At 46.9% G+C, this 18,591-nt stretch overlaps 2 protein-coding genes across 2 annotated transcripts in view; one reads left to right on the forward strand and one right to left on the reverse strand.

Moving 5' to 3' along the window:
- Nucleotides 1-439: 439 nt before the first annotated feature.
- Nucleotides 440-7,492, forward strand: XPA (XPA, DNA damage recognition and repair factor). The gene is made up of 6 exons (XM_040090804.2): nucleotides 440-672; nucleotides 1,039-1,164; nucleotides 3,302-3,407; nucleotides 5,006-5,171; nucleotides 5,794-5,911; nucleotides 7,253-7,492. The coding sequence occupies exons 1-6, from the start codon at nucleotides 501-503 to the stop codon at nucleotides 7,399-7,401; spliced, it is 837 nt and encodes a 278-aa protein (XP_039946738.1). The 5' UTR covers nucleotides 440-500; the 3' UTR covers nucleotides 7,402-7,492.
- A 4,430-nt stretch (nucleotides 7,493-11,922) lies between these two features.
- The window catches only part of NCBP1 (nuclear cap binding protein subunit 1), a 31,218-nt gene continuing 24,549 nt past the window's right edge, over nucleotides 11,923-18,591 (reverse strand). The window contains exons 21-23 of the mRNA XM_040089999.1: nucleotides 15,789-15,932; nucleotides 15,256-15,369; nucleotides 11,923-14,377 (exon numbers count right to left, since the gene is read on the reverse strand). Of these exons, the coding sequence (XP_039945933.1) occupies nucleotides 14,264-14,377; nucleotides 15,256-15,369; nucleotides 15,789-15,932 (372 nt within the window). The 3' untranslated portion in view covers nucleotides 11,923-14,263. The remainder of the gene's footprint in view (nucleotides 14,378-15,255; nucleotides 15,370-15,788; nucleotides 15,933-18,591) is intronic.

Consider the following 18,591-nt stretch of genomic DNA (forward strand, 5'->3'; position numbering starts at 1 on the left):
GCTCGGGCCCGAGGCGGGGGACGGTGCGGAAAGCGCAGGGTCATCATCGGCTCCCCTCCCCCAGTCCGTCCCCTCCCCGGCCCCGCGGTCCCGGTCCCGGTCCGATGGCAGCACGGCTGCCCCCCCCCCCCGCCCCCCCCCGCCGACACCGGCCCCCACCCGGGCCCGCGCGCGCCCCCCGCCCCCCACGCCCGCGCGCCACGCGGGCCGCGGGCCCCGCCCCGCCGCCTGGCCGCGCGCGCCCCCCCCTCCCCTCCCCCCTCGCGCGCCCTCCCGGCGCGCCCCGCGCGGCGGCGGCGGGGCGGAGCCCCCGCCCTGGCGGCTGGCGAAGAGGGGCGGGGCGGCTGCTGCGCGCCTGCGCGGGCGGCCTCGCCCCTTCTGTGGCCACCCCCGTCCCCCGCCCTGCGCAGGCGCAGTGCGGCGGCGGCTCGGCGAGGGGAAGGGCGAGAGCGGCTGCCGGAGCGGGGGGGACCACGGGGCTCCGTCGCTCCGCCGCCGCCATGGCGGGCGCGGCCCCGGCCCACGAGCAAGACCACGAGCAGGAGGCTTCGGTCGCGGCGAGCGAGCGGCCGCACCTCTCGGCGGCGGTGCTGGCGAAGATCGAGCGGAACCGGCAGCGGGCGCTGGCACTGCGGCAGGCGCGGCTGGCGGCCCGGCCCTACCCTGCCGCAGGTCGGATGGCGGCGGCGGCGGAACGGGCGAGTCCCCGCGCCCTTTTTTCTCTTTTTTAGGGGGAGGTTTCGATAGGGGAAAGGGGGGTGCCGCCGGGCGTGAGGCGGTGGGGGCGGCGGGGGGGGTGGGGGGGGGTGCGGTAGGGTGGCAGGAACAGGGTGGGGGTTGGGGGGGGGAGAATTCGCCGCGGCGCGCGAGAGCCCCCCCCCTCCCCCCACATGCGTGGGGGAGGGGGAGGCTCTTGCACGCGCGCGCTCTCCGCGCGGCCCCCCGCCTCGCGCGCGCGGCGCGGTGGGGGCGATCGCGCGCGCCCCCTGTCGGCGGCGGCGCTTTAACGCAGCGCCCGCCTCGTTTGTGCTCCCGCAGGCAGCGGCGGGCGGGCGCGGGCCCTCCCCAAGGTCGTGGACACGGGAGGGGGTTTCTTCCTGGAGGAGGAGGAGAACGAGGAGAAAGAAGAGCGCGGCGCCGGCGAGAAGATCGTGCAGCCGCCCGGTAATTATGAAAAAAACCTGTAGGGAGCGGCGGGGGTTTGGCGGGGAGGCGGCGGGAGGAGGCGGCGCCGCGTGCGCGGGGCTGGCGGGGGAGGGCAGGAAGGCGCGGGGGCGACAGTGAGCCGGCTCCGGCCGCGCCAGCGGGGCGGGATGGATGGGCGCCTTTTTTTTTCCCGGGCTTTTTTTACTCTCCTTTCTTACCCTATTTTTCTTTCTTTTTTTCTTTTTTCTTCCCCCCCCACCCCCCCCTTTTTTTTTTTCCTTTTTTTGTCTTTTTTTTTCTTTTTATTTTTTTTTTTTTTTTTTTTTTTTTTTTTTTTTTTTTTTTTTTTTCTGCTACCTCTTTTCCTCTTACACACGTTTTTCTGGATGTGCTCGATTAGTGGCACGTCCGATTCTTTTCAGCATTAAATCCGCTATAGCAAATGCGCGGTAATTAAAAATGAAGAATTTTAAGCCGCAGAAGTGGGACACAGCCAGTGCCCTTGGGTATAGCACATTTTAATTTTTTTTTCTCCTCCATAAACGTTATTTCCATTATTCCTTTCGGGGAATTTAAATTTTAAGATCGACGTGAGGGTAAATTTGCGCGGCTTCGTCGGTTGTGGGAATTTTGGGATTTATGTGGTTTGTGCCAAGACCGGAGCGCTGCTGCAGTGCCAGCTTTTATCGTTATAAAACGTGCTGGCGCCAAGTTACTGATCGTTCGGTGGAGGATTTCAGCACATTGCCTTGCGATATTCTCTCCCCCAAAAAAAGCAAATGGAGAAGTAAGGGTCCCAAAATAGATCGACTTTCTTCTCTGGGATTGTCTTTGTCTTGCTTTGTTCTGCTTGAATCAGCTGCGGGGCTCTTGGTGCAGTGTATCTCTTTGTTAGAAATCAGCACCAGATTTCATTAGCGGTGTAAACAATTAGCAGCCCTGCTTCTTTTGATGGGTTAACGTGTAACAATAAATTAAAGTAGATTTGGGATGCCTTTACACTGGGCGTATTTTTTGCTGTGTAATTCATAACGTCATTGTCTTAATAAAATGTCTTCGTGTTCGGGAGCACTGCCTTAAATGATGGAATGTGATGTAAGAGTATGAAATGACTGAAGTACTGAGCATCCGGCTGTCGCTAGTAGGACTGAATTTACATAAAATGTCGTCTTTGCTGGATCGGATATGCTATAAATGCAAACGCAATTAAAATGTATGGTGCTGCATGTCAACCGTTAATCTTCTGCTTCAGGTGTTCCTAAAATTCCACAGCACTGCCTCGCTTTCAGATTTCAAAACTGTATAGAAATGTTAATTTTCTGATAGAATTCCAATGTTACTGTTCAAGGAATGTTCCTTATAGCTGTTTTTCCCTGAATCGGTGTTTCTTGGTGTCCTGTGGAACATAAAAGCAGATGGTGATGACGCTGGAGGTGATCCGCCCGTTGAGGATGCAGCCAGAAGCAGTGGCTGGCGCTGAGATGAGTCTGGGCTTGGAGCAGTGCTGAGAGGGCTTGGGGAGAGGATTGTAGTGGAGCTCCATCCCCATTCCACTCCTAGCAGCTCTCTGGCCATCCACCTCCGTTTCTGCCAGCTGGAACGGACAAGAACCTTGCCAACTGCCCCAGGCTTCCACTGAGCTCGTTTAGGGAGAGGCAGGTGTGGCTGAGCCAGGAAAAAAACTGGAGCAGAGCTGAGAGAACTATGATGCCAGCGCAGCTCCTGTAGTTTCCTCCTCTGGCCACCCTCTTCAAATTGAATCCCTTCTCTGCTTCCGCCTGTCTCTGCCCGCATGCCCTCTATAAATCAGGGCATATTTTGGGAGGGTCAGAACAGAGGAAGTGGCTAGGAGAGGATTTGAAGCACTTAGTGGGAGAACTGTGGAGAATTTTTTTAAAACAATGCTAAGTTAAATGCATTTAAATGTTGAAGTTAAATACTTAACACTGAACTTAAATCAAGAAAACATTCCAACAGAGATAAAATTGTGTGGTAATGGATTTGAATTTGTACTGTATTGTTGTGAAAAACTTTGATAGAGTGAAAGTAGTTTGTAACATGTTCATGTGAATTCTAGTAAAATTGACTGTAATACCAATTCTAGATGCTTGTTTTTATCATTGTAGTCCCTTTAAAAATTTTTTTTTTCCATTAGCACCCGTACTAGAATTTGACTATCTCATCTGTGGAGACTGTGGCAAAGAATTCATGGACTCCTACCTTATGCAGCACTTTGATTGGGCAACATGTGATAATTGCAGGTATTACAAATAATCAGGATAGAGATACACTATTTTACATAAAGATTGTTGGCTATAATTCAATGCAGTCATTTAAAGAGACTGTCAGCAGAGAGACATATTTCAGTAACTTTAAAAAAAATTGAAATGAAAGTTGATACCCTCTGCATTTTCCATTTTGGAATTGAGTCACAGGTTGTCTCATAAGCCTGCCTTAGGATACGGGACATCAGTGGATTTTCATATAACATGGAAATAGGATGTCGTGAGAGCAGTTGGTGTGTTTGTCAGCGTGAAAATTTATGTCTGGCTGCAGACTAGAGCCATTTGAAAACCCGATGGAACACAAATACCTGCTCTGAAATGGAGCAGGGGTTAGGAGAGTGTTTGCAGTCCTGGTGTTTTAACTCGAGTTAAGTTGGTACTTTGGTCAGCATGGGCGTGCTGGAAGCACAGCAGCCAGAGGGCAGAGCCCTTATGGGAGGTTACTGGTTGGCCTGTGAGGTAAGCAAGAGTTTGACCTTGAGAGGAGAGCAAACCCTTACCTGTTAACACAGAAAATGCTCCAAAAGCCATCAAGATAACCAGAGCAGTGAAACCAACTGCCAGCAGCCGGTTGCCCCTGTGTGTAAGAATGAATTGGGTGAATGACAATACAAGGCAGTTAAAAGTTTGTTCTGGGAGCCTACCCATTTACTGCAGGGTGTGGTTAGGGGTGTGCACGTGGTGTAGGCAATTCACAGTCATCATGGAGGCAAAGTGCGGTTTCCGAAGTTACACTGGGTAGGAAAGGGACGTTGAGGACAGGACTTCGAGCCTGTGGAGTACTTTTCCTTGGGCCTAAGCTCTCGCAGCTGATCACTGGAGTGTCCTTGGTGCATTAGGTGTAACTGAACTTTGAATTCTAGTAAAGCTAGGTTTACAGCAGTACTTCCTTGATGACCGTTGGTAGCACTTAGTGTTTGGCAGATTGTTTGGCTCAGGCAATTCAAGTTGTACTTCAGTCAGGATTGCGTAAATGTAATTTTTTCCATTAACTCATAAATGCTGCTGTGGTTCCAGAGTTTTTCATAATCTGGTAAAGGCTAGAGTCTTTCAAAAGTCTTTATTTTAAGATTCCTCTGCCTACTGTCTCGTATTATAGAAAGAAGTGCTCTGTCTGAGTTGCTAATCAGCTTCTTAGATCTAGAAGCATATGGGGTGTGTATATTCTCAGGTGATCTGTCTCACATTACACATTCTTTGTCTTGACCATATGAGGCTCATACTTTGGTCGTCGTGGATTGCATCTGGGTTAGGTGAATACCTGAATTTATTCATACTCAAAATTTTAAGTTTCAGTTACTCCATCTTGTAAGAAAATAGAATAAAAGCGTTTCTAGAAGAGCAGGCTTCTCAGCCTGTATTTGCTGAAATGAGAGGAAATTTTAAACACTTACTTTCAGTAAATCGAGTCTGGAGTTTAGCTAGGCTGTTGGAATCCAAAGTTATTTGCATGCATAAACTGAGGGGATTAGGGCTACCTGTATTTCAGGAATCTTAGAAGGGATGGGGACTTGGATGTTAACAACTGGTGGTTTTAGGGTGTAGCTTTCTCATCATTATTTTACATCTTGCAGAGATGTTGAAGATAAACATAAGCTTATAACAAGGACAGAAGCAAAAGAAGAGTATCTGCTTAAAGACTGTGACTTAGACAAGAGGGAACCAGTGCTCAGATTCATTGTGAAGAAAAACCCTCATAATTCACGATGGGGCGAAATGAAACTTTATTTAAAACTACAGGTATAGAAACATACTGTGTTTCAGACCTCTTTTTACCTTCATACAACTTTGGTTATCACTTGGTACCTGAATGGTTTTGTTAAAGGTGTGTTTTGTAGAGGTTGTTGTAGTTAAATGGTTGGGATCCAAGTTGTGAAAATGTCTGGTTTTGAGAACATTTTGAAGATGTTCATTGAGCAGAACTTCAGTGGGTTGCACAATTACAAGTCACAAAGCACATGGCTCATCAGTTTTACCCTGAAGTGCATGGGGCAGCTGCAGCTGTGTGTGGCCCTTTGTAGCTGTGTTCACAGCTTTGCCCGCAGAGACAGCAGGAAAAGCAAGTGATCTCCCAGGGCTCTTGTCATTTCTTGTTTGGTACTTCATAGGAATCATACTGCTTTAGTAAAACATGGGCAAAATTAGAGCTGGGTTTAAGTTTTCCTGAGTTACATCCAGCTGATACTAAAAAACAGTGTTGCCTCTCCCTGAGGTAGGAGTGCAGTCTTACGAGTCAAGAGCAGAGGCAGAGGAAGTTTGGTTGGTTTATGTATGTGTAGGGAAAAATTAAATTTGTAAGTTAGAATAGTTTACTTTTATCGTTTCAGGGGAAAAACAAAAGGCATTTATGTCCATCCTGTAGGTAATCAAGCGTTCACTTGAAGTGTGGGGTAGCGAGGAAGCACTGCAAGAAGCAAAGGAGCTACGCCGTGATAGCAGAGAGAAGATGAAACAGAAGAAGTTTGACAAGAAAGTTAAAGGTAAAGCGTTAAAATTACATACTTAGTACCTGAAGGGAAGTACAGTTCTGTTTAAACCTGTGACTGCATCTGATTAAATTACTGAGAAAATACTCAGTGTGGCAAAATGGATGTTTTCAAGAATGGGGGGGAGCCATTGTACAGTCTGGTGTGACCTCATAGCTGACTATTTTGGGTAGTGCTGGTCTGCAGGACTTGACGTCCCTTCCAGCTTGAATCCCCCTGTTGTCCTGTGGATGTGATGTGACAGAAATCAATTACAGTGGTTCATTGTAAGTGTTCTTCAGATTTTTGGGTGTGACCCAGAATGTGCCATGGGTTGCTCATGATACTTCTGACCTGTTGAAGACAGGGATTTTTTTGGTAGTGGGTTATAGTCCGGTGATAGCCTTCAAGTGGAGTGACTAATGAAAATGGGTTTTCCTGTTGGCAGCATTCCTAGCTGCTGTCTTTACTGCACATTGTCCTTCCGTTTTTTTCCCTGTGATAAATTAGTATTTAGAAGAGTATTTGATCGGTGGAACCTGTTGTACCACCTACAGCATCCATGCTTTGCTTTGGGGTGGCATTTAAAAGCTGGCTGTACTGGGGTTGTCTGAAGGAGGCAGAACTTGAGACTGCAAAAATAACTCCTGTCTGGGCCATTGATGTTGTGCCTACGGAAGGACTGGCAGCAGACTGTAGCCAAGATGTCAGAGTTCAGTGCAAGTACAGGCCTTAAAGTGACAAAGTTAGCAGCTTGAATGGCTTGGCTCAAAATATGACCACATCTTGCTGTTCAGTATTCTTGCCACCCGCTTGCAACATCCGGATAATATCTTGGGCCCTGCTGCCAGCTTGTGCGCTCTAGGGAACGCGCGGGTTTCACTGCGGATGCTGCAGAGGCAACTCATATTGGGCATAAGGCTTAGAGAACACCAAGTCATTTGGGAGGCTTACTGTGACCTGAATGAAAATGACTCTTTCTTGGTCATGTAAAATAAATGAGGTGTTCTATAAAAAAATTTCCTTTGCATTCCACCGACCCCTTTTGGATACCTTTGAATGGCTTTGTGTAAAAAGGCAGCAAGCAACATGTCCTTAGTCCAGATGAAAAATCTTTGCCTGTGAGATCCCATGACAGTGTAGTTCTTGGCCTTTAAAATATGCAAACAAGGTGAGGATTGCAAGGCAAGTCAGAGCTTGTTCTTGCAAGAGCAGATTCTTTCTCAGACTTTGTGGAAGAGATGGGAAGCAAGCATATTGTCATCTGTAGGCCTCTGGATGCTTGTTAGCTTGAGTTCTATTAAACATTACTTAAGATTTATTAAAAACTTAACATTTTCTTGTATTTCTTACCAGAACTCCGCCGTGCTGTGAGGAGTAGTTTGTGGAAGAAAGAAGCCAGTATCCATGAACATGAATATGGACCAGAAGAAAATATTGATGAAGATACATATAGAAAGACATGCACTGTATGTGGCCATGAATTAACTTACGAGAAGATGTAGTGTTAATCTATTTTTTAAAATTTTATTTTATTTTTAACGGTATTTTGTATTAAAGTCAAATAAATGCTTATTATGAACAAGCTGTTGCCAAATTCTGTGAAGCGTTACATTTTTCCATTGCAAGAAGTCCTGTGAAGAACAATAGGCTTTGGCTTTTAAACTAGATTGTAGGGTATGGAATATAGCACATTTGCAACAGTTCAACAATTGGTATCTTCTTGGTCAAAAGAAGAGTTTGTATCACTGTATTTGATACAATGATGAAAGTGACCTTCCCACTGCTTTTCTCTTTCTTACCAGGAGGAAGGCTCCCTGTTTTCTCTTGAATATTGTCTGGTTTTCAGTTACTGGTCATGGGCAGGCAGAGGGCAGCAAGCTGAGAGAGCAGCACTTCTGGTGGTGGGAGACCATATCCTGGGCACATTCTCCTTCGGCTTGGATACACACATCCATAAAGGAGACATCTCTCTGAAAGGAAAACTGCCTGCTTTCTTGGGAGGTTCTGACATCTCTCTACCATATTTCGCAGGAAAGAGTTCTTAGTTTACCCAAATTTTGAACCAGTGACCAAGGCAAGAGTCAAGTGCTGTTCTTGGGGCAAGAAGGAAGTAGAATTCCATGGCAGAGCTCTTTAAAATGCACCTGAATTATGTTTGCTTTCAGTAGAGCCCATTTACTTCCAAGTTTAAATTTCAATTTCTCATTCTTACAGCTGTTGCGGAATGCATGTGGAAATTGCTGAAGTGAAGGAACATGTTCTAGGATTGTGGCTCTATTTATTCACCATTGTAGATATGGCAGATTTCAGGGAAGTCTCTGGAGACTTCCTTTGTGAGCCTTGGCCACTGTGGCTATGTAGAACTGAAATTATCAGCAGGAAAACTATTGCATATTTGCCATTACAGAAACATGACGGGATGACTGTATGACCGGAGTGCTGCACCGATGGTCATGAGCTCTTCAGAAGGGACAGGCAGGCGAGCAGAGGCAGTGGGGTGGCTCTGCACTTCAGGGAGGGGTTTTGACTGTGCAGAGCTCGAGGGCAGTGAGGATAAGGTTGAGTGTCTGTGGGTAAGGATCAGGGAAAGGCCAACAAGGCAGACATCCCAGGGGAGGCTCTTACAGACCACCCAGACAGGATAACCGGGCAGATGAAAGGTCCTGTGAGAAGCTGGTGGGTGTTTCACGATCACTAGCTCTTGTTCTCGTGGGAGACTTTAATTTGTGGAATGTCTGCTGAAAACAGCAGGAGAGAGGCGGCAGCCCAGGAGGTTGCTGGAGTGTGTGGAAGACAAAGTGAGCTGGCAAGTGAGCTGTCCTGGTTCTGGCCAGGACAGTTGTTTCTGCAGTAGCCAGGAGGGTCATAACCCAGAACCCTGTTTTCCTGTACCACCTCACACCATACGCAGGGGCAGGAGGGGGTCCTTTCCAGTCAGGGTGACACGGGCTTTCATGGGGTGGGCATTTACGTGTGAACTGATCATCTTCCTCGTGCACCATATTAATATTGATACTGTTGTTTCTTACCTCATTGCTGTTTCCAGTAAATTGTTCTTCTCTCAACCCTTGATCTTTACCTTTTTTGCCTCCAGTTCTCATCCACTTCTTACTGGGGGGAGTGAGCAAGTTGTGCATGGTTTGTAGTGTTTCAGTAGAAATGCAAAATAAGGGAGCACCATTCCTGAGCTACAACATAAGCATACCAGGGGCAGTGGCCTAGTAGATCTGTTTATGAACAGAGAAGGGCTGGTGGGACATGCGGTTGTTGGGCACAATGACCATGAAATGATAGTTTTCAACCCTTGATAAGTAAGGAGTGGAGTCAACAAAACCTCTGACAGGTTTCTGGAGGATGGACTGTGGCCTATTCAGGACAGTGGTTCAGAGAGCCCCTTGGGAAAGTCCGTAATAACAAAGGGCTCCTATGAAGACCAGCCTTGCTTTAACGAGGAAATCTTGAAAGGTGGAGGGGCAGACTGTCCCTGTGCTGGATGATGAGCCACTGTGGAAGATGAGCCTGGTCTTCCTGTTCGTCCTGGCTGAAGAGGATGCTTCTGCTGTAGCTCAGGGAAAAGAGGTTACGACCTTTGGAAGAAGGAGCAGACAACCCAAGAAGAGTACAAGGATGATGGTAGGTCATGTAGGGAGAAAATCAGAAAGATGAAAGCTCAGCTGGAACTCAATCTGGCCACCACTGTGAAACAGAGTGTTTTTATAAATACTTTAACGACAAAAGGAGGGCCAAGGAGAATCTCCATCGGTTATTGGACACATGGGGGGACACTGTCATTAAGGATAAGTAAAAGGTTGAGATATTTGGGTTCCTTGCCTCAGTCTTTAACAGAAAGACCAGTTATCCTTGGGGAAACCAGATGCTCAACTGGTACACAGAGACAGGGAGCAGCACTGACCTCCTGTAATCCAGGAGGAAGTAGTGACCTGCTGAGCCATTAGACCCTTCTGTGGGACCAGATGGGATTCACCCAAGGGCACGGAGGGAACTGGTGGAAGAACTCATTAAGCTGCTCTGCATTATTTATCATCAGTCCTGGATAACCAGGAACATCTGGGATGATGGCGTTGGCCAGTGTGATGCCCATCTACAAGAAGGATTGGAAGGAGGATTTGGGGAACTACAGGCCTATCAGCCTCTGTAGTGGGATGCAATAGATCATCTTGAGTGCGATCACACGGTGCACGCAGAAAACCAGGGGATTGGGCCCAGCTAACACAGTTTTGGACTGACCAACCTGATCTCCTTCTATGAGCAGGTGACCTCCCCAGAGGATGAAGGAAAGGCTGTGAATATTTACCTGGAGTTCAGCAAAGCCTTTGACATTGTCTCCCACAGCATTTTCCTGGATAAGCTGGCATCCCAGGGCTTGGACAGGTGCACTCTTTGCTGCATTAGAAACAGCTGCATGGCCAGGCCCGGAGAGTAGAGGCGAACGGTGCTGCATCCAGATGGGCGCTGGTCACTTGCGGTGTTCTTCAGGAATTAGTATTTGGCCCAATCCTGATTAAAATCTTTATTGATGATCTGCATGAGATCAACTGTACTCTCAGTAAATTCACTGATGACAGCAAGCGGTGTGGGAGCCTTGATCTGCAGGAGCGCAGGAAGGCTCTGCAGAGGGATCTGGACAGGCTGGAACAACGGGCCGAGGCCAACCAAAGGTGTGAGGTTCAATGAGGCCAAGTGTCAGATCCTGCCCTTGGGTCACAACAACCCCACACAGTGCTACAGGCTGGGGCAGTGCCTGGAGAGCTGCCCAGCTGAAAAGGGGGATGCTGGTCAACAGCATCTGAACTCCAACTGTGCCCAGGTGGCCAAGAAGGCAAGGGCATCCTGGCCTCTATCAGCAAGTGTGGCCAGCTTGGCACTGGTGAGGCCACACTTCGAGATCTGTGTCCTGTTTGGGGTCCCTCAATTCAGGAAGAACACTGAGGAGCTGGAGTGTGCCCAGAGATGATTGATGAAGCTGGTGAAGAGCACAGGAGCAGCTGAGGAACACGGCTTGTTCAGCCAGGAGAAAAGGAGGCTCAGGGGTGACCTTAGACTCTCTGCAACTCTCTGAAAGGAAGCTGGAGCCAGATGGGGGTCAGTCCCTTCCCCCAGACAATCAATGACAGGACAAGAGGACGTGGCGTCAAGCTGCACCAGGAGAGGTTTAAGTCTGACATGAGGAAGATTTCTTTACAGAAAGTGTGACTGGACATTGGAATGAGCTGCACAGGGAGGCATCACCATGTGTGAAGTGCTCAAGGAAAGACTAGATATGGCAGTAGTAGTGGTCTAGTGGACATAGTGATATTCAGTCAGTGGGTAGATGACCTCAGAGGTCTTTTCCAACCTAACTGACTCTGGTTTAGTTAGAGGACATAAAGTGCCTGGGAAGGGCAGATGGTGCTTCCAAAGACAGGTCTTCACTTTTACAATGTTCTCCTCTGCAGCTACACAGTAACCTGTCAGCCCACCAGAGAAGGATTTAAGGCCTTGCACGACCAAATGAAAGTGGCATGGGGGCTTGGAGAGAGAAAGGAGGCAAGTCCTACCAGGGCGTTTGGAGGTAGTCCTCCATGTCATGGTTTCTCAACCCAGTGTTATCTTGGGTCCCTAAATTCCTGTCTGGGGCAGGTAAGGGTGGTTACTGACTAGTGCCCTTCTGTGGGCATGCTGCAGCATCTGCCCCACCACACAGCATGCACCACCAGCCCACACCCTCCTGATCTCCCACAGCAGCACTTCCCAGAGGACAAGAGGTGGCAAGGGAGAGGAAGAATTTCTACATCAGCACCTCCTTGCACCTAGTAGCACCTTCCTCTCACGGCTGCAGGTGGGGAAGCATGTTAGACCAGCTGTAGTGCAAGGAGGTGAAGGCTTGTGTGTTAAGTCAGGTACCAGCACAAGTGCTGGGAAACAAAACTGCTTCATGCTCCTCTGCATTTAACACCAGCATAACCCAAGCATGACTATTTTGCTTCAGTGTCCCCCAAAGAGACTGGACAAACACTCAGCAGCAACCTGCTTCACCTTCATTTATTTTGTCTTTACATGTGCATTTTTTTCCAACCACACCACATTTCTACAACATCTTTATGCTATCCACCATTTCATATTTCAGCAGTTCCAAGTTTCTCCAGTCAGCTGCTGGTATCACTATATAAATGTTTCACTCTCTTTCCTACAGATACAGACAATTTCCTAGTCAAGTCAGGTGTACACCATTAGACCTAAAAGGAGGTGAAGGTGTCCAACAGACTCAAGAAAAGCAATCAAAGCCCATGCTCAAAGCTTGGCATGATTGGAAATTAAACAATTTTGAAGGACATTGCTATTTGGTTTTAAAACACAGGAGTACACTCAAGCATTTGCAACTGTATCCCCAGCATCAGTATTTGTCAAGGCTCAAAGAAAGTTACAGGTTTGCAAGTTCTAACTGCATTATCAGTTTTACAGAAGTCACCTTTATAGTCAGAACCCTCGCTATTAGTTAATATCAGAACTGATACTGACCCAAGCCAGTGAAAAAACTTTTAAACTTCAATTAAAACCTTTAAAGTATTAAATGTTTCCTAAAAATGAAAAACCATCAAGAAACCCTATTTGATTACTCAAGAATATTAACAGAGAAAGAAGCCTAAGTCCGTGCATGACTGACAAAATCCTTGCATAAAGCAAATTTACAACAAATAACAATACACCCTGGGAGAATGGTGGGGGGAAATCAGGCAAGTCAGAAAGGGCAAGAGGAAAAAGTAGAAGTAACAGGTCTAAGTCTATGAGGATATATCAGATTGCTACACACAAAATTAGAAGAACAGTCAAAGCAAAATGTTCAAATTTTTATCCTCCTTGCTTAGTCAGGAGGTCATCAGTCAATGTGCAGATGAAATGCATTTCTAGGTATAATACCTGAAAAAATAATTTGTACAAGAACAAAATTACTCACTCAAAGCACGTAATTTCCTAAGCTAAAACGAAATAGCACTGGGTATGAAATTCTTTAAAACATTCACCTGCAAAACGAAGAGACCATAAACAGCTTGAAAGCCCTCTGCACTCTGATGAACCTGAGCACCTAAGGCAGCATCTTTGCTACTCACTGCTGCTCACTGTGGTACAGAACACTCTGATTTGGCTTTTATGTACCTCGTATTACTGGTCTAACTCAAAACTAAGTCTGCTCTAGCTTCAGTTGTGTTCTCCCAGTCTAAGTCTCGTGTAATGTATCACTTAATTCAGCATCAAAACACTTCCTGAAGACATGGGAGCAACATGCTGCTGTCACATTTTAAAGCAAGGGAAGCACAGCAGATGCAGCAGCTGTTGCCAAGCCAGATGAGGTGAGAGCACTTGGCTCATTCACTGTCACTAAACAAAGATTTCTGAAATCCTGCTGGTCCAGCCCAGGGCAAATGTGATAGTCCAATGAGTTACAGGCTGAAAGAAAAAAACAAGCTCAGCACTGTCCTGTCCCCTTCCAGGCATCTGGGGCTGGAGCTCCCAACACCCAGGCAAGGCTTGCAGCATGGAAGTCAGAAGTTTGTGCCACTCCAACTCTTGCTTACTGTCTCTATTTATTAGTGAAGACTGCTACCAAGAGCAGTTCATGATTTCTTGACCACAAAGCAAAAAGAATTATATTTTTTCAGAAGTGGTCCATGAAGCTTCTATACTGACTGTTTACAGATACTGTAGTAAGACACTAGACAACACATTTTAAAAACATATTTCAACTGTATTACGTGTTCCTTTAAACTGTGAAAATCTATCTGGCTTGGTAATAAAACAAATTTGTATGCTCTATGCTACTTTGAAAACGTGTTTCACATGCCCAAAGTTAAGACAGTTTTCCTATATCATATACTAGAGAACTTACCACACTGCTCACTGAGAAGGTGCATTCCCTTTCATACTCACAAAACACTATGAATTGTTCCTCATTTCTGCAATGAATTTGATTTAAGGGACAAGCAGAGATAACAATTGCTCGGGGTTGGCTTTTCTTCTTTTGAGGTTAGGAATTTTTTGGGGGGCGGAGGAGTGTGCCTGATTTTTATTTCTATATAAGCAAGAGGGGAGAAATAAAATTACTATCATGAAGCGAAGAGTCTAAATTAAAAGACAACAAAAAGAATACTTTACTTCACAAATATCCCCTATTAGTCATAACTTTTAAGGCTTACGATGCTTACAGAGTTCGCTCTTATTTTAGAACACCCTATTGTTTTATACAGGAGCACATGAAAGCCAGTTTTAGTCAAAAAAATTCTTTCATCCCCATGTTAAGTTTTGCCATTAAAAAAAAATTAAATTCACTAAAGTCTTGCAGACAAGACTCTGTCCATGAATGATCCTTCAGGCCTGCAGAGCACAGAACTGCTGAAATACAGCCAAAATGTGGTGGTCCAGTTCAGCTGTAAACAGGAGGTTCTCTAATGTCACCATGTACTGCTGGATTATCTGGTGGTGCTGGCAGATAGAGAAACAAAAACAAACCACGCATGTTTACTGTTTTTATGTTTATATCAGAATAGGCAGGAAAGTAAAGATATGTAAGAATAACAAATGTTCTTATCTGAATTGTTTAGCACATCTAATTTCCACAATGTAGCAGCCATGGATAAGAAAAGTATAATGTAGACGCTCTGCTGACCGCAAGAACAAAGGCTGTGCTCCCTTGTAACCCTTCACTCACAGATCCTGAATTGTGTGCAGGACACAATGCTACTGCAGGTATCTTAGGAGAATCATGGTATTTCCTTTCTTCTGAAGACACATCTACTATCAGGGAAGGGTTCATCCCAAGGGAAAATTATACCGCCCCTCCTGTTCTTCAACACATCTTGTACTCATACTGGTATAACTTCCTGTAACTAATCACTTTCATCCAGCCACCTGTGCTTATTAACTGATTTAATATAGAGCCAAATATTAAAAAATCACATTTAATAGATATTTATGCAGCTCACTAACAGGAATCCTGCAATATTTTAATTCACTTATTTAAAACATGTCAATTTTAGCACTCTTGTTTGTTAATACATTTGTACTTACTAAAAACACACATTTAAGTGGAAGTCGGTGAAATTCATAACCACATCTTGAAATACTTTTGCAGTATGCTTATAGTGAGGGAATTCTCCACTCAGGATCAGTCACTCCACCAGACTGTGGCAGAGATTTGGCCAGAGCCAGAATTGTGACCTGGCCTCACACCAGCCTCTGGGGAAAATGTGCTGCTGCCACCTACTGCTCTTCTCCTGGAGCGCTCAGCCCTCCATCAACTGAGCTTTCCCAAGTAAGCATGGCCCTGCCAACACCCTACCAAACTGAGAAATCAAACCTACCTGCAGGAAGATCTGCTGCAACCTCTCTATACAGCTCTTGTACCAAGGTGTAAATACGTCAATTCCACCAGTCTCGCAGCGCACTAAGTGCTCCGTTAACAACATAATGAAACGCTGCAGCAGAGGGGAAAAAACCACAAACTTATTCAAGTGTCACCAAATTAAAGCAGAATCCTAACCTCAGGTAAGAGGATCTGGGTGTTACAAGTTTTGAACAGCACTGTGAGAATAATTATTTTGCTTGGCAAATACTGAATTTAGTAGGAAAATAAACCAGTTACCTTCTGGTTGTTCAGGAAATTGTGTGCTAGCAGAACTCCTTTGTTCCTAAGCACCTGAAACTCATCAGATCCTGTCTCAGAACCAGTCTTTGCAGAGGGATGATCCAGATTCACTCCAACCCACAGTAAACTCACCAGCCCCTTTCTATATTCTTATTCCAAGAAAATGCCCAAGATAGTAGTGATGCTGAAAGCTTATAAATCAAGTAACTTTGAAACCTACACTTAAGAAGATACTTTGACCATCATTACCTGGAATATAACAAGAAAGAGATTCTTCTGCTCACTCTGGGCTGACTCTACTTTTTCCTGCAAGCGCTCTATCTGCTCCTCCAGTGGTCCATCTTCCCGATCAGTGCTTCGGTCATCATCGTCATCATCATCATCGCTGTCTCGCTGTAAATGACAACAACACAGGGCTTAACCAGTAATTTGGCAGGTGTGGATACCATTAATACCCTCCAGTTACTTCCACATGTGAAAAGGTCTGCAGAACAACTGAAGAGCAGCACACAATTCCAAATAAAAATTTGGAAGGAAAAATGCTAATATGGGAATGCTGTGAAAAAAAAAAAAATAAAATCCCAAGATTTTGGAAAAACTACAACAAGCATAGAGATTTATTAGAACTGAGGGGTTTTCTTCTAGGAAGGTGCTGTGGCTGACAGCCCATCTAAGGCACCCCTACACCAGGGCATGCAGCATGGGCAGCAAACAGGAGGAGCTGGAAGCTACTGTGCTGCTGGACAGTTACGACCTTGTAATTCCTGAAACTCGGTGGGATGGATCCCGTGACTGGAGTGTGACTAACAATGGCCTTTCAGAAGGGACATGGGATGAAAGAGACAGGGGGATTGCCCTCTTCATCAAGAGCTGGATTGAGCTTGAAGAGTCCCTAAAGAAGAGCCCTGAGCAAGTCAAGAGCTGGTGGGTGACGATCCCAGACCGAAGTGACAAAGGGAGCCTTTTGGTCAGTGTCTGTGACAGGCAATCAAGGAGACACCACTGATGAGGCCTTCTTGCTCCAGCTACAGCAGGCATCGTGCTCACGAGCTCTTGTGCTGCTGGAGGAATTCAACCACCCCTGCACATGCCGGAAAAGGAGCTGTGGGCAATCCTTGAGATTCCTGGAACACATGAAGGATAAATTCCTGACCCAGGAAATAGCCCTACAATAGGGGAGGTGTCACTGGACCTGCTAGTCACCAGCACAAGGGGGCTAATGGGGGACGTCAAAATAGGAAGTGGCCTGGAAGGCAGTGATCATGCCTTGGTGGAGTTCACTGTCCTGAGGGATATGGGTCAGGAACGGAGTCAAGAGAGGCCCTTGAACTTTAGGAAAGCAGACTTTCAGCTTTTCAGGGACACAGTCAATGCGATTGCCTGGTAGACTGCCCTCAGGCACAGGGGAGAGGAATAGAGCTGGTGAATCTACACAAGAAAGCAAGAGCCTGCAATCCCCAGGAGCAAGAAATCACATGAGAAAGGCAGGAGACTGACACGGCTAAGCAGGGAACTGCTGGTCAAACTAAAAAGAAAGATTCAAATGCAGAAATGGTGGAAACAAGGATATGTAACCTGGGAAGAGCATAGAGACAAAGTAGGGTTGCATAGGGATGGGGTGAGGAAGGCCAAGACATAGCTGGAACTGAACCTGGCAAGGGACACAAATAAATAACAGGAAGGTATGTCAGTCAGAGTAGGGAAGTCAAAGAAAATGTGTCCCCTGGCAGACAATGCTGTACACTGGGTAACAATGACTGAGGAGAAAGCTGAGGTAGCCAACAACTTGCTTTGCCCAGTCTTAGATGGTAACCTCTCTTCCCGTATCTCTTGAGTGGATGAACAGTGGGGTGGGGACTGGGAGAGCAAAGTCTCTCCCACTCTAAGTAAAGATCAGGCTCATGGCCACCTGAAGAACGTGAACATACTTAAAATCTACAGAAGCCAGCGAGATGCATCCTAGAGTCCTGAGTAAACAGGCTAATGTAACTGCCAAACCACTCTCCATGACATTTGAAAAGTTGTGGCTCTCAGGTGAAGTCCCAGGTGACTGGAAAAGGAAAAACATTGTACCCATCTTTAAAAAGTGTAGAAAGGAAGACCCCTGGAACAACTGACCGGCAAGCACTACCTCTGTGCCTGGGAAGGTCGTGTAACAGATCCTGCTGGGAGCTGTGCTTAGGCACATGGAGGACAGGCATGTGATTTGGGACAGCCAGCATGGCTTTACCAAGGCCAAGTCCTGCCTGACCAACCTGCAGGCCTTCTGTGATGGAGTGACTCCACTAGTGGACAAGGAGAGCAGCAGATGTCATTTATCAGGACTCTGACATGGTCCTCCACAACATCCTTCTCTCTAAATTGGAGACAGATGGATTTGATGGGTGAACTGCTACATGGAATTTGAAATTGCTGGCATCCACAGGGTAGCGGTCAACAAATCTAAGTCCCAATAAATGGGGAATCAGTGACCAGAGGTGTCTCTCAGGGATCTGTACTGGGACCAGCGTTATGCTGAATAATGACAAAGGGGTTGAGCGCACCCTCATCAAGTTTGCAGATGACACTAAACCAAGTGGTGCAGCTGACATTCCTGAAGGACAGGATGCCATCTAGAAGCACCCGCACAAGCTCGAGAAGGGGCCCATGGAAATGCCCTGAGGATCAACAAGGCCAAGTGCAAGGTGCTGCACCTGGGTCAGGACAACCCCCAGCATCAGCACAGGCTGGGGCTGCACAGATGGGGAGCAGCCCTGTGAGAAGGACTTGGGGATACATTGAGTGAGAGGCTGGACATGACCCAGCCATGAGCACTCCCAGCCCAGAAAGCCAAACGTGTCCTGGGCTGCATCCAGAGCAGCGTGGGCAGCAGGGGAGGGAGGGGAGTCTGCCCCTCTGCTCTGCTCTGCTCCGGTGAGAGAGACCCCACCTGGAACCCTGCCTGCAGCTCTGGGTGCCAGCACAGGAAGGACATGGAACTGCTGGAGTGAGTCCAGAGGAGGGACACCAAGATGATCAGAGGGATGTAGTGTCTCTCTCATGAGGGAAAGGC

The sequence above is a fragment of the Hirundo rustica genome, chromosome Z (genome assembly GCF_015227805.2).
Source record: "Hirundo rustica isolate bHirRus1 chromosome Z, bHirRus1.pri.v3, whole genome shotgun sequence".
Classification (NCBI taxonomy): domain Eukaryota; kingdom Metazoa; phylum Chordata; class Aves; order Passeriformes; family Hirundinidae; genus Hirundo; species Hirundo rustica.